At 39.1% G+C, this 16,810-nt stretch overlaps 1 protein-coding gene across 1 annotated transcript in view; it reads right to left on the reverse strand.

Moving 5' to 3' along the window:
- Positions 1 to 13,716: 13,716 nt before the first annotated feature.
- Positions 13,717 to 16,810, reverse strand: part of LOC116669650 (transforming growth factor-beta receptor-associated protein 1) — an 8,165-nt gene continuing 5,071 nt past the window's right edge. The window contains exons 10-11 of the mRNA XM_032499584.1: positions 16,672 to 16,810; positions 13,717 to 16,557 (exon numbers count right to left, since the gene is read on the reverse strand). The exon at positions 16,672 to 16,810 is cut by the window's right edge and continues 283 nt beyond it. Of these exons, the coding sequence (XP_032355475.1) occupies positions 16,414 to 16,557; positions 16,672 to 16,810 (283 nt within the window). The 3' untranslated portion in view covers positions 13,717 to 16,413. The remainder of the gene's footprint in view (positions 16,558 to 16,671) is intronic.

A 16,810-nucleotide genomic window follows, 5' to 3' on the forward strand; every position in this document is an offset into this window, starting at 1 on the left:
TTGATGTGGTCGGCAGGCTTCATTGTAATAACCATTACCAATTACAGTTAACAATATTCAGGCTGAAGGCGGTGACGTCGCTATGCTCTTATATTGTGGAGGGCCATCCCTGTAAAATATGCTTTCAGTTTCATGTCACTTCATACACTTGATATGTGACATAAAATGCTTTTACTGCATTCAGAGAAATAAGAAAATGGCTAATTGTGAATATGACACACCCAAAGGTCACTGAGAGCACAGCAAAGCTACACAGTCTCTTGTTTCAGGATCAAATTGAAATCAACTTTCGTTTTTCTTCTGGTGGAAAGTAACAAAATACAGTACTTTATAAGTACACTTTTTAGGTACATGTACCTTCCTTGAGTATTATTTAAATACTTTATACTTTTACTCCACTACATCGCAGAGGGAAATATTTTGTACTCGTCACTCCACTGCGTTTATCTGACAGTCTCAGTTAGTAAGTTTAGTTCATTTGCCGATTCAAATTGTCAATACCAAATATAATCAACTGACAAATGAATGCTGTTTAAATATACATTAAGTTATCCAGCAATATATAAAGCAAAAAAAACTAGCCCCACCTTAACCAGCAGCCACATCAAAGTGATGCATCATAGTTGACATAGTTGCATTACCATAGTTTCAATAAATCCAGTAACATAATGGTTTATACTGAAATGGGTCATTCTGTATTATGATAATATTGACGCCGATACTTCTGTACTTTTTCCTGGGATAGAGTATTTCTGCACTCTAGTATTGTTTGTCAAATATCTGATTATGCTTTCACCACTTGTACCAGTTTAGAAGGATAACTCAATGCAAATTTATCATCCTCAACAGAAATAGATGGAAAGTTAAAAACAAGCCTGGGAAGTTCTGACAGGGCAAATTTTCTTTGTCTGACCTTTCTGCAGAGGACATAAGCTGGCATTCTGAGGACCTGCTTGTGTTCAGGCCTTCATCCGCATATAATAAAAGCCTGTAGATTTCACTAAATTCCGCACAGAGTACTGCTGGAAAGTGTTACTGGCAATGTTAGTGATGTTTGTGCTTGTACTCTACAATGATAACAGTGTTCAAAAGAAAGGTTTTCACATTTTGTCTGTTTTTGTTCTCTCCACTGCCCAAGAATTGAAGTTTCTGGTTTCTATGCCATGCTGACCGAGACCCAACCCACACCCAAGAGGAGAACATAATTGGCGGTTGATGTAAGAGGAACTGGTTGAGCACGTGAGTCAAGCAAAGGCTAAAGATACACCATCACGGCTGGGATACAAATTTAATGTTTCAATAAACTCCACGGACCACTAAGAGCTACTTTAAACTATATGAATGGCAGACTTGACGGGGGCCCTTGTGAGTGATTGGTGGAGGAATTACAGGGTCCTGAAAACAAACATGGACCCAAAAGGAGCCGGAAGTGTAAAAGTAACTGAAAAATGGCAGTGGTGGTAACATAAAAGATGAGGGCTGATGTCTGGTAGGTCAACAGTTTAAAACCCCAGAATGACAGGAAAATGGGGGTACGGATGAGAAAGCAACAGCTGGATGTCCTTCAACAACTCCCAGGTGTAAATGCGTAGCTGTACAAATGTGAAGCAGTGCATTGCCATGCATGCAAAGTTCAACAACCAGCTAAGAACCACTAAAATATTCAGAATCTTACTTCAGGGTGTAAACCCTTGAAATGGACTATGGAATTAGTTTCATGAGTTTGAAAGATTTGTCACACTCACATCTGAAAGTAAGAACTTGCTTTTTGCCAGTCTACCAAGTGCTGCTTTATCTCGACTGTGAGATTTGATTGTTTTGTTTTCCATAGTACATTTACTTCATTTCTGGAAAAGGTCTGACTCAGCTGCTGGTTTGAAGCAGCGTTCTTAGAGGAAATCAGAGTTTTGGAGTTGAAGTAGCCAAGAAGTAATATAACTCTTAAGCCAGACAGTTTATGAGGTGTGGCGTAACAGCACTTGTGCACACAATGTACTACAAAGGTAAAAAGGTCAGAACATCATATCTAAATATTGTTTTCATTCTTCTTCTTTGGTTTTCCAGCAAGGACACAGTCTTTGTTCTTCATGACACTGTATCTTTCAACTATTCTCTGGATCATTTTTCATCCAAATCATCAATCAGTCAGACAAAGTATCTGCTTATTGTGGGATCATTCAAAGAAATCCAAGTTAAATGAAACCACCTAAATGGGATTTTCGGTGCTTAAGTGTAGGTGGTGGAGTCCTGTATTTAAGGATAATGAATAATCCGCTACATCAAGCTTGCGAAAATTTCAGGTCTCATGGCTGTATCAGGCAGCATCGGCTATTTCACACTAAATGCCAAAAAACCCACAACTTTCAGTCGTGTGTGGAGAAGTCTTTGTGAAAGACAGGATAAAGAAAACACCCAGCAGAGTAAACTGCATCAGAACAGAGGTGGCTCTATATTTGACTTGTCAGTTCATAATTACATTTGACTTAAGCACACACTGCACTAAGAATGTGTGGGAGGGGAATTGCACTTTTTGTTCCTGAAATGCAGAGTGACAACCAAGAAAGAACAATGTTTATACAACACAATGTCACCTCACCTTCTGGAGCAGATAGTTAGCACTGCACCACAATGACTTGCGGAGAGACAAGACAAGTGTTGTTTTTGTACACTACAGTATATTTGCTTCCAGCTATGTCTGTCTCAAAAAAGGGGTTGGAGTTAAACTGTTAGTTAGTGCCTACAGAATTCACATATCTTTGCACATGATGTTTGCATATAAAGGCATGACCACAGGAAGTTAGCTGGAGTTTGACCTACAGCATGTCCATAACAATGCTGGGGTCGAGTCTCGATCCGGTGTGGTTTTGAGGTTTGTTTTGCTGGCTGATGGACGCTGTGTGGGCTGATTCTCTGGCCGGGGCCAGAAACCGTGGCCCTTACTGAGTCTAAATGGGAATCAGTCGACATTATATAATATACACAAACAATATCATCCTTTGTCTACTCTCTACTAACATCCATCCATCCATCCATTATATCTGCTTATCCTTTTGGAGGGTTGCGGGGGGCTGGAGCCAACCCAAGCTGACAGCTATAGTAATAATGCATAAAAAGTTCTTTTTCCTATTTGTTTTAGGTTTAAAATTTACATATTGCCACGGGTAGTTCAGCAGTGAAAAGACAACCAATGAACTGCTTAAAATGCTTTTTACAGACCGAGTTTCAGCTCATCGTTTAGCTGTCCGGCCCATAACTTCACTGTTTTGGTTCACTCTCATTGCTGCAGGCAGCTGTTTTCAGCTAAAAAGCTCTAAAAACCCATTGTACACTACACACACTGGTTCCGAGAGGCGGCGACTGCTTAGGCCCTGGCATACATGCGTGGAAGTCTAGGTTTTATGATTGAAATTGGAAAGAAATAGAAACCACTTGTTAAAACTGTACTTGACATCACAAAAACCAACAAAAAGTCACACATTCACTCATCTCTACAAAATTAAAGTATTATAAAAATTGCAAAAATTGCAGTTGGTTTGTCAATTGAAATCAGATGCGAGCAAGAACGTTACAAAGTGAGTTTGGCTTTCTATCTGAAAATAAGACGGCGGGTGGCTTGCTGCTGATGTTTTGGAGTTTGTTATTGGTAATCCACAGACACAAGAACATCCCAGAATAAAATTGGGATGAGAATGCACAAAGTGAGGTTTTCATATGTTTTGCATGTTGGTAGCTGGCTTCTGGTTGTGTTTGTTTAAAGGGTTTAGGGGACCAGACTTCATATTTGCAGGATATTTTGAAGAGACATGCCAAGGGTGGATCCTGAATGCAAAACACTTGCATTTTGAGTTTTTCTAGAGCCTCACATGGCCAGTGATTGTGGACCATGGAGAGCTGTCTGACACAGCATGGGCCCCAGGTATTTCTTGCCATCAGTGTATCTTTTGAACACCCACCATAAGAGTAACCATAGAGCATTAAACAAGTCTAAACACAGGTCATCTGAGACTGTCCCTGACTTTTAGACAAAACAAATCTGAAGTCAATGACTAAAAAAGCTCACAGGCTAAATTTGGCTGTGTGTTGTGTAGTGGACATTTACTCAAAAACGTAGCAGAAACACAGTGAATGAACTTCTGTTCTCGCAGTTCTGCAGGATGCTGTGAAATTACAAGTAATTTAATCCTTTTTCACAAAGAAAAGTCATGATCAACCACATCTTTAAAAGGAGCTAATAGACCTGCTTTATATGAAATGAGCTGTTAAACCCTCTTTTTTTAACTGGTAACTCCAGTACTTAGAATGATGTAACTACAGGAAACATTCACATTTGTAAACCTCTAGCTTTTAACATTAACATGCATTTGTGAATAAGGCTGATGTGTCAAATGGGCTTAATCCTTGCTGGGTTTTGTTAAATGATATATACAAGCAGCTGTAAATATATAGGTGAAAGTTATTGGAAATGTAATTGTATAAATCAGAGTAGCTTCTTGGGGGGTCTGGAAGATTTATTTTTGGAATGGCTTCATAAATATACCAGCGTGGCTTTTTTCTTCCTGTGTAAAATTCAGGGGTCACATTTTTTTTAAATTTGATCAACATTTAGTGACAAAAATAATAAATCCTTCGAGGTGGTCTGCAGGGCCAATGTTGTAAAGCAGAACAAAGAGTTTAATTGTTTTGATGTGCCAACAGTTTCTCTGGGAAGAGATTGTTTTACTGTCACATCCCAAGCAGAGCCAAGTGGTCTTAAACACAGAGAGAGTGTGTCATTGTGCTCTGTAATTTCGACACACTGCAGATGTCATAAGTGACCACGGCTGTAGACCTGTTAACCCGAGTGATCCATATGTAAAACTTTCCCTTCCTCCTAACATAATAATTATATCACTTTCCAGAGCTCTCTCCGTAAATTGCAGCATGTATAAGTTTAACTACAATGACAGCTTGCTACAAGACATTTCTAGGACAGGCCTGATGACTATTTTGGGTCTCTGACCTTCTTTCCCGACAAAGAGCTTCTGTTAATCTCTTCTACAATTCCTGTACCAAATCTTTTTTTTCCAGGATAATTCAGCTACTGTAAATACCATTTTTCCAAGGGTATGGGATTTGCTTTTAAGGCACATCTAAAACCTGTAAGTATATGTCTCTCTCTCTCTCTCTGGTGACAGAGTTGGAGGTGGACAGTTGAGTCTGGATGGTACAAGGTGAACTGCTAGTTCTGCTGAATGGTACATATAAGACTATATATATATATAAGACTTTGAAGAGTTTCCAAATGGTCTTTTTTCAGCTATTTGCAGTATTTCAAACAAAATCTCCAAATGTGGAAGTTTGAGGTTCTGCGGTAAAAGAAGAGAGCATTACAGTCCTAATACTGGTGCACTTTTTGCTTTTTACAGTGTTTACATTGGTCTAGTCACATTCTGGTCAGATTGCAACAGCTCGTGGTTGAATAAAACTGTGGTTGTAGCTGCTGCTGCTGCTTGAATGCCATCTTTTGCCAGACAGACAGGTGGACTCAGACTGTGTCTGGAAACTCCTGCAGTAGCATTTAAATGACAGCAGCTTTCTGAAGTGGTTGGCTACAGAAGGGACAGAACATTTGATCAAACATGTTTTCCAAGATGGAAACAGGCCTCACTCAAGACTGTGATGCTGTGTGCATCTCATCCGGCGAGCCAAACCAGCTATTTCCAGGAGGCTGTAAGTTGTGGTTGTCAGAGTAAATAAAATGGTATTTTTTATTCATAGCCATCTCTTTCCACCATCTATTTCCATCAATGATTGGTTTTACAATACAGAGATGCATCCATTCCTTTATTATCTTAAGGCAAACATGTGGATTTTATATGACTGTAGCATGTTTCAAATCATTTTAATAGTCTTTGCTTTTCATAAAATTAGACAAACCTTGTGGAAATAGGTGAAGTCTACAGTAGGCAACATGTTGCTTTTAGCTTTTCATTTCAGTGTGCCCTGGTACACTTAATGGGAGTAGGAGGGAGGCAGTGTTCATTGCATAGTAGTTTTAAATCTGCCTTAATTGATACATTTTTGCCTCCTGAGAACTGTGCAAAAAGCCTAAAACATACCTTATATTGATGTGTGATTGTTTGCAGTTGCCTTTTATTCACCTACAATATCTGTCACATTGGCATTAATGTAGAGTGTTCCCTGTCAATGAACTTTGGTGAATAGACGTCCAATATCGACTCTCCTTTTAGTTCTTTTTTTGGTCTCCACCAACTCCTGACTGAAATATCTGGCTCTTCAGCTGCTAAATGACCCACTGTATGCACAAGCCAGTCGCTAACTTTATCTTTCTGTGGGTTTATCAGAGCTGCTATCTACATCTGCAACACAGCTAATGACAGCTGTGAGAGTGATCCAAAACAGTAAAGTTGCCATCTATAAAACCAAAATAATTAGCTAGAAGAAGCTAAAATGTGTTGTACAGCGGAGTTGAACTGCAGAGCCATTATGAGTCGGGTGTTGGAAACCACAGAGAATGAAACCCACTTTCACATTGTAAAAATAAGACTAAGCTAGCTTTCTGTCATAACATGCTCACACTGACAATGCTAAGATGCTAATGTTAAGCAGATATAATACCATGTTCACCATCTTAGTTTAGCGTGTAAGCATGCTAACATTTGCCAATTAGCACTTTACAAATTACAAAGTAAAACTTTGACCTGATGATAGCACAAGATGAAAAGATGATTGTTGATATTTCAGTCTGGACCAAGTAACCCGCCGACTGACATTGCCATCCAAACAGCAATGCTACCAGCATGGCTGAGTATATTGGTTTTAGCCGCTCTCATTATTTTAAACAAACATTTTTCATTTGAGTTACAGTGAACATCACATTACTTTTTGCAATGAAGGCCCAAGTTCACAGTGAGCTGGAGTACTCCAGAGTGAGGAATCTTACTGGTAATATACTGTACCTACGGAGGCTTTTCTTTAAACTGATGCTGATTTAATCAACATTTTGTACAAAAGGTGAACGAGATTTTTGTTGTTGACCCAAAAATAAGGTCATAATGAGTGATTTCACACAGATGCCAAATGTTTGTAGTCAGGTATTACGTTGCATTTCTAATGACAGTGTTATCCTCCCCTGATGCTCTGTTCTTAAGTTAGTGGAAATTGCACACATTTACTATCAGATGCGAAATAAGAGATTTAAAACCTAAAGGACATTAGTTTCATGTTGGTATTCTTATTTCAAAGCCCTTCACTTTCTCTTTATACACAGTGTGAAGCCCCCCTGTTGATTGCAGAGTTTGATCCCATACCTCACAGACAAGTGGTTTGCTTCATTGAAATTAAGCTAATTATATTCCACGCCTGTACTCATGCAGCTACTGTAAGCTATACTTTCACCCCGCTATTATCTCCCTTAGGTTTCGTGACTGTGAAACACCCTCTTCAAATTAAAGGTCGGAAATGTGCCAAAACCTGACATTATAAACTATTGAGCTTTTTTTGGGAGTGAAAAGATGCCCAGTCTCTTGAGTCTGTTTGACAACTGAAAACTTAACATAAGCTACAGCGAGTGGAGATGAGCCTTCTTCTCCAGTCTGTACAGAGATCAGGAGGGCTGAAGTGAGCTCCTTCGAACCATTTAAGATTTTCTGCTTTGTGATGAAATGCAGCACCTCAGTCAGTCAGTCAGTCAGTCAGTCAGTCAGTCAGTCAGTCAGTCAGTCAGTCAGTCAGACACACGTCTCTGAGTTGAGCAGGCATTTCCTTGAACCTTTTCCACTGACAACTTATTTAGACATATATTCCAAATCATGTCCAATTAAGTCAAAGCAAAGGGTCTGTATATTTTACTACAGTTTTTTCTTTTTAATAAACATTAAAAACTCCTGTTTTCACTTTGTCATCATGGGGAATTGAGTGTAGATTGATGAGGGGCCCAAGAAATTTAAACAGTTTTAGCAAAAGGTTGCAGAATAACAAACTGTGAAAAAGTGATGGGGTCTGAATGTACGGTTGTCTTTGCAATGACAAGCCTCACAATGATAATGACAGTGATCCTACTATAGTAGGGAATTTTAGATGTCAGAATATAGAGAAATGAAGATATCTATCAATAATGTTCAATAATGTATCTGCTACCAAAAAATTCTTTAAAGTTCCATTGTGCATAAAGATCAAGACTCAAAAAATATTCAAGCACACTTTGCCTCAGGATGGGAAAACAGCATGCATATGTACAACCCTTGGTTTTTATGGGCTTAAAGGACATACTTACTATGGTTTACTTATACATATAATAGCGGCTGTTGCCATGGTTTTGTTGCTTCATTAAGCAACATGTTAAGCATACACAATGTTATGTTATAAACCTTGGTTGTTGGTTTTGGTGTTTAGACAATGGAAAGCTGGAAAGCTTTATTTAGGACGATGTGATTCACTGTCGCCACAGTGATGACTGCGCTTTGATTTACTGCTGTATCTGGACCCACAGGGTTTGAACATGTGCTGAAAGCTGACTAAATACATCATTCAACAAATCCTCCATCATAGAAAGGGCGTGTGTCAGAGGCAGGCAGGACCAAACAGGGGTGTCTCGATCTCTTTCTTAATTAAAAATACCAGCACATCGGAAAAAACCCTCCTTGTACAGAAGTATTATTTGCAAAATGTACTTTAGTATGAAAAGTAAAAGTGCTTGTTCTGCAGTAAAACAAGAAATACCTTTTATTCCATACACTTTTTGTCCTTCTCAAGACCTGGGGTCTCATTTATAAAACTGTGCAATGAATCCTTACAAAAAGTGTACGTATGCCTGAAAGGCATGAATGGTGTACAGCAAAGAGAATTCAGATTTATAAAACCGTGCGTACACACATCTCTAAGCAATGTTCCGTTTATAAATCACAGATTACCCACAAGTGTGCATACATGAATCAGCCTCTTATCCCACCCTGTACACGCCTATTTTAACCATAAAAAGTCACGCTCGGGAATTGCTGCAAATTGATTAATGTAAATTTAATAAATAAAGTAAAAATTTAAATATGTAAAGAAAATGTGCGTGACTTTAAGGCACACAAAAAGTTACTGTTTTTGAAAGGGTAACAAATGGGTAGTTACCCTTTTTCAGAAGGGTAGTTACTTTCGGAAAAAGGGTAAGTACCCTTTTGAAAAAGAGGGACTACCGGCCTAAAAAATAAAAACTACCCTTCTGAACAAATGTAACTAATCATTCGTTACCCTTTCAAAAAAAGTAACTACCCTTTTTTGACGCCCCCAAATTCTTTTAATTTGCAAACTTATAGTCTTCAGCCCCAACCAGCACTGACTCAAATTGCTGGTTAAGGCAATATATCAAACGTTGTACGGCTCCCTGCTGCGCCTCAAGAGGTTTTATACAACTGTTTCACATATGCAGCAGTAGCTCTCCCTAAGACCTGTAAACATCAACAACTGGACCAAGTTAATAGCTAAAATAAACAGAAATGAAGGAAAATATGACACAAATACACTTGATTTAAGAACAAATATTTGCTTTTCTTGTATACTTTTTAGTCAGAGAACATCTTGTACTCTTTTGGAATTGTTCCCTGCATTTTTTTTCTATTTTTTTTTTTTAGATGCAAAGTGATGCTCGGGCCACTTCTGAAATACCCTCAAGTATGGGTATGTGTTGGTGCATGAAACCACAAAGTGCAGAGATGTCGTGCAGCTTCACATCAGCTGAGAATCGTTTTATTCTTCAACGCTCCAAAATGTAGTTAGAGCTCATGAACGACTTAATGAAAGCCTTGAAATATCCTCTATTCAATGTTTCCAGAGATATTCAATCTGTAGAAATAGAATTGTAATTTTATCCTAAAACACAATACCTCTCATTTGTCCGAGCTGTGATTGGAGCTTTGGTTGCTAAATGTAAGTTCATGATCACTCAAGGGACTTTTTCTGCCCTAAAATACAGATTGTTTGAGATTCCTATGTGATTGTCACAAATAAGCAAGGTTGTTCAATATCTTTGTATTTTCATATGTATGTACTCTGCCGTTTAGGCTACAAGGAAAGTGTGTGCCTATTTAGTAGGGTAAGACACACAAATATTTGTGTGATGTAAACAGCTTCACTAAACGTAGCATTCGCTGGGCACCATTTAGGTAATGTTGTTGTTGTAGCTTCGTAGCCTAAATGGCAGAGTATACATATGAAAAGAAAAAAAAATAGATATTAAACATTGCTTGTGTATGATAATCCCATAGCAACAGTAATCCTAATTAGCCAGGAACCATGTTTTACTTCATTCTCAAACATACAAGAACTTTCCTCCTCCTGCTCTATTTGTCTCTCTCACACACACACACACACACACACACACACACACACACACACACACACACACACACACACACACACACACACACACACACACACACACACACACAGTCAGTTATGTATTTGCATTTGTGTTGTGGCTTTTTTTGTTTGTTTTTTAGCTTTTGTATGTGTTGAACCGTCTCGGCCAGCGCACTATTGGGGTTAGTATTGGTGCCTTTATTGTGTAGGTTACAGTAAGTTCAGTCCTAGATAGCCAAGGGAGGGCGGTTTTGACTTATGTGGTTGATATCAGGGGGCGCTGGGACATTTTTAACTCCTTGGCTTATCTGTTGTGGTGAAGGGTGTGTTCATTTGTGGAGAGGATTGGCGCTAAATGTCTAATTATGCGTGATCCCACGTTCTTAACTTTCCCAGGGTACAGTAACAGTTAATGTGGCACATGCTCTGTAATCAGTGATGTCAAACTTTACATGAGGCAGAGTCTCGCAAAGCTCAGAAAATATCAGGGACCCTGCGGTGCAAAGCATAGTCCTCTCTGTTATCAGAGCTTTAATTATGGTCATTTCACACGGGACCATTTTTATGCTACTACATTCATCACCTGCAGCTTGCTAAATAGTCCTCCTTGAATGTCAACTCTCAACTTAGATTTACATGAGCACAAATTAAGGCCACTTGCAAGTAAGATTCATTGACTTGTTTTCACTGAGTGGTGGGAAATCATTCTTAATGAAAGGTGATACAATCTTATTTGTTGTCTCACATTTTGTGCTACTAAAACCTCTTCACCATATGGATGATAAAGGTAATTCTTGTATGAATGGGAGTGGAACAACGAAGCAATAACTCTGCCAGATTGCAGTTCCCGGCCCAACTTTTCAGATTACTCAGCAGGTCTGTTTTGTTTGTTTCTGTTCCCAGAAATCTAAATGGTCCAGAGATGAAAAGGTGCTGGAAATGAAACACACGCTTCCAGATTCAAGAGACCCAGGTGGACGACCTCTTGGGCCAAGCACTTATCTCCCTCTGAAATTCACTCGAGAAAAAAGCAGCGTAAACAAACGATGCTGCCAGAAAGCCTTCCAAAAATAATCTCTCTTTCTTCATCCAAAATTGAGTCATTAGTCATACAGGTCATTAAACTAATGCCCTGTAAGTTGTTTAGGAATACATCTATTTATGGTTGACTTCAGGTTGGAGGGAGAGAAGTGTTTACATGCACATCTGAAGCTGCTTTTGATATTTCGGTGATATTTCTGGCATGTTCATTGCAAAATGGAAAAGTTTTTATTCACTTAAGGGACTGCATGAAAATCGAGGTAGGAAGGGGGGGGGGGGTATTTAATTAGATGGCTTTAAAGAGTTCAGGGAGGTGGATGGTGTTACATTTGGACTGAGCTATTTGGGATCCACACTTTATGCTAAGCCAACATAGCGAGCTAACTTGACTTTGTAGTTATTGTTCAGACGTGCGGTATTGTCCTACTCGTCTGACTTTTGGCAAGAAAACTTATAAGGCTGTGTTCCCACACTGTGTATTTCCAAGAAATCTCTACAAAAGGGAGCACACCTGTACTATAAAGCTAACTCAGACTTCACTGAAAGAAATATCTGGAAGTTGCACCTGTAATTAATGCAAGGTTTCATAGGGTAAGGAAGAAGGTGGACACGTTAAAGCTTTATGTCTTACCATTGTCTGCAAAAGAATGAACAATAAAGTGTGTTAAATTAAATCACTCATGGACTGAAAACATGCTTGCACAACAGAGGCATGCACGTTCGCCAATATGGTTATTCAAAATGAAACTGGTGCGTGAACACCCTGCTGTGTGCGCAAGCGCACTGCCCTTTTATTATCAGAGTTTAGACGCACGCTGATTGGGTAACATCTCTGACAAAGCCACCAAAGGAGAGAAAACGTGCGGTAACACTTTACTTAAAGGTCTCTACGTAAAAGTGACATGACAGTCATGGACTCTAACCACAATTTGTCATGACATTTACCAAAAGAAGAGCATTGAACGTTTGTTTGACAAGTTCGTGACCCCAAGGTATGTACAGGATTTTAAACAAGTATATTTTCCTCAAAATGCCCAGTCAATTGTTTTGTCTCTTTCAGTTTTGAGCACTGAAACAGACAAACAGTGAACAATATCAGCCCTGTGGACATGGTGACACGACTCCCTATACCATGCAGTACGATGTATATAACTCATGTCTCCATGCAGCAGGGCAGGGTGGGTGTCCGTGGTCACCGTCTCTGCCCTGTGTGTCTCCAGTGGGCCATACACATTTCTCCCAGTGGCATTCTGCCAAACCCCAAGGTAGCAAGCCATGAAAATGAGTGTGTTGCCTTTGGAGTTATAAAAAGATATGTTTTGAACAACCTCTTCAGCCATTTATTCCCATACTTCTGCTATATCTATAGAATTAGTTTTGCGGGGGAAAGTGGAAATTAAAGTTCAATCTTCTAGGTTTTCTGCTACCTTACCATTATTGCTACCAAAAGGGTTGCAAATTGAGATTCTCCTTGTCTCTCAGCAACCACTAAGACTAAAAAAAAAAAAAAAAATGCATCATGAGGGACATGATACAGTAATTTGTGGTTTTGGCTATAAATATGATGCATGATACACAGAAGCATTGTGTATTCATTTTTCCCATAGGCTTTATTTAGTCAAGTACTTGATGACATTTTCCTACTCCTGAGGCAGCATTTGCTTTATAGTTTTTTTTGTTTGTTTTTTAAACACATATATATGCATTTCTTAATTTGTAGACACCCACAGACTCCACCACTACATAATTGAAAAATCAAACATTAGCTTTTTTGAATATTTTATTTTCTACTTATCTTATTAAAACCCAAGTGTAGTTGTTTTATGTCCACTTACACTGCCAGACTTGAATCCAAAAGCACAACAATGCAACAGTTGCAAGGACAGTAAAGTTTACTTATCAATGTCCAGGAGACATCAACACCAGCAGATCAGTCACATAGGCTAATAAATCCAAAGAAGGGCAGGCAAAATATTAAAAAGGCCAAATAAACAGACTAACACAGAACAGGAAGCACTGGCACACCGGGCAGAAACACACAAGACAATCTGGCCAGAAACATGGGGAAGTGGACTGGTTTATATATTGAGGGCCTAACGAGGGAATGAGCGGCAGGTGAGGAGATGGGCAGGAAAGACCAGGTGAGGTGAATGAGTTGATTGCATGGCCTGAGAAAGTTCGTGACAATTTCATGACAGTCAAGTATTAAAGTAACACTTTCCCCTTTACCACAAACTGAGATTGTACATTTGATGGAAGGTGATAATATGTGTAAATGAACAAAAAACACAATTTTCTTTGTTATGTGGAAAATTAATGTACACATTGTTTGTTTGCCAAAGAGTAATTTATTGACAAAGAAATGTACAGTACGTTATTCTTCTCCTTGACATTATTTAAGGTCAATTAGACCCCAAAGAGGTCTTCCCTTTAAGACCTCTAATAAACAAACTATTATAAAACAAATGGACTTATTTGGGATTAAGGAGGGCTAGTTCTTCTTAAAAATACTGTCAGCACAAAACACACTTGTAGAGCATTTGTACATATACACCATGCTTTACAGTTGGAGTCTCCAAGAGCCCAAACTGTAACAAATAATGCATTGTTTTCTGTAGCAATTCAAAATCATGTTCACTCACATACAATTATGAAAAGCCATGAACAGTTAAACGGTTGAAACAATGTTAAATGTTGTGTGAATTTCAGCAAGTTATCTGGGTCTCCATGACCCTCAACGGAGCATTAGCTTCAAACAGTTTATACAGTATAAGGCACAAAAGGTCCTGTGCATCTCATAATTACTTTCCTCCTAAACCATACAAAATGAAACTATGTTAACAAGTAAACAGTTACATACTACAGTCCAGACAGACGCCTTTTTCCCCCTTAAATTTAGAAAAGCACAAGAAGAAAATGTTCTTGTTTTCCTTCTGTGGTGGAATGGATATATATATAATGGGAGACCAATGTATGTATAGCCCACCCTACTTTCCGCCATAACTGTCCATTTTTACATCCAATCCATTCCCCCTCATGTGTAAAATGTCCATCTGGCCGGATGCACCCCAGAGAACTCTGCAGTGACCCAAAGCCCCGCCTAGTCACACACTGAACTCCAGATTGCAAGTGCTACATTCACATCAATAGGAGCTACTGAGATCAACTCCTCCTACCAAATATGTTACCTGGGGTCTTAATTTAGGTACAAGAATGTGTACTTGTACTGTGTTTGTATATTTTTATCTTTTGGTTGCCTTTGGCTGTTGGTTAACATCGAAGATGAGAAAAGGTTTCTAAGGCACAGCAAAACTGTAATTGTTCAAAACAACATGAATGCTCCCTAAGGATGTCTGTGAGAGGGAAGGAGAGGCCTCGGGTCAACCCAGTGGTTACTGGTCATCAGGCACGGCCCAAAGATCAGCCAGTCACAGAGCAGCAGCCCCTCCAGTCAGTCCATATAAACCGTGGGAGGCTCCAGCCCATCTCAAAAGCATCATCAGAGAGAAGTTGACGCTTTGTGTTTTTCTCTGCACTGATACTTTTCAGATGATTATCCAGGAGTGCTTACAACGGACTGAACAGTAGATAACAATTAAATGCATAGATTATCGAAATTACAGGGAGACAGTATGGAGGAGTGCACACGCAACCGTACATGGCAATTTTTCCTGAAACCACATAAAAGACAAAAGCTAGGAATGTGGTATTCTTGGGTTTTCTGAGATATAATTCTGTTTATTTATATGAGTCAAAGGTTACATTTACACTCCAAGTGAGAAATATGAAGTCAAAGCTTAAATCAAGTGTATTCTTGTTAGCCTTAATTCGTTACACTCTCAGAGGGTTACCTAACACCCACACTTTGAAACATTAAATGAACACAACTCTCAGACCCCCAATGAGAAGAATGAAAAAGTCCCACGAAAACCTAATTTGGTGAGAAAAACGGTAGAAATCTGGGCAAGGGCCTCACAAAGACATAATCCCTTCCAACATGCTCATAATTCACTATTTATCTACACTGTAATTAGTCACTCACCCCTTGGCCAAAAATGTACACTAAAAACTTGTAAGCAATCCAGCTAAATGCACCAGTTACTCTTCCAGCCCCTTTAGGCGTCTCCCAAAATGCATCAGGATAAAGAAATACTCAGTTGTGGTTAGCCTTAATGACAAAATAATAGACAAATACATCTCAAATGTCATCTAACTTAATGATATGTGTTTAAGTTTATATACAAGATGTTCATACTGTACATGTACACACTGGCATTTGTGTGCTATTATTTAGTTAACACATATTTCGTGTTCCTTAATAGGTAAGATGTTGGTAAAAAAATTATTCTTGTTATTCTGATTTCATGTAACATACACAACGCAGACATGTGATTTGGTCACTTGTGAAATTACCCTAAACTCTGCTGTCTGTTTTAAACCTGTAATTATGATTTTATTGTTGTATATTAATGCATGAGCGGGGAAAAAAAGGTCTCTTACATGTAGCCTCTGAGTTGTTGACTTTCTATTTCCAGCTCTATGCAGACACATTTACACAGTCAGTGGAAACCATGATGGCGGGGATGCATATATACAGCCATGGAGGATGGTCAAATTCCCTTTGGTCATCAGGTTGACCACAGGTGGTTTCCATGTTAAACACCACCGTCTGATCAGTGAATATATGCCCCTGAGTGTCCTCCACTTTATAGCTATTGCTGTCTACAATGTCTCTAGGAAATGGCTCAGACATGCTGTCCTGAAAAAATGCACTGCTTGCTCTTTTGCATTCTGAAACCAGTTATTAGAACAATGTATTTTCTTTTTTTCTAATCAGGGAAAGTGTCTGGTCTGAGGTTCATGATTTGAAACCTTGTACAGAGTTTGTCTCAATGACACAGTGTAATCTAGATAAAATATCAGGTAGAAAGCAGACACTTATCTTGCTAGAAATGAATGGGATTCACAAGAGTGCAGAGCTACAAACATTTGCCTAAACAGACAAAAGATTGCTATATTGGTGGATCACGATGATGAATAGCCAGTGCAGCTTGTGTGCATCAGCTCACCGTGGAAGTTAAAGGCAAATTGTGGCTCTGCAAGGTCTCTCTGACAAACCTTGCACTTCTGCCCCTTGTCCAGTCTGAACTTTTTATTTGAGGCCTGCATCTGCAGATGAGAGAGAGAAAGAACAACAGGGTTCAGAATAAGAAGGAAACAAGAATGCACACAATGTTCATGGAGTGAAACAAATATGAAATACCGGTATATCATTAAACTCACCCAAATGGCTTTGTGCCGCATGCACTCTACCTGGCCCAAAGCCTTCTGCAGCCTCGCCATCTGCCGCTGGTGGAAGGACTCTCTGAGAGATCTAACTAAGAACTGGGAGACCAGTTGAATGGACCAGGAATCAGGCAGG

This window comes from Etheostoma spectabile, chromosome 20 (genome assembly GCF_008692095.1).
Source record: "Etheostoma spectabile isolate EspeVRDwgs_2016 chromosome 20, UIUC_Espe_1.0, whole genome shotgun sequence".
Taxonomy (NCBI): Eukaryota; Metazoa; Chordata; class Actinopteri; order Perciformes; family Percidae; genus Etheostoma; species Etheostoma spectabile.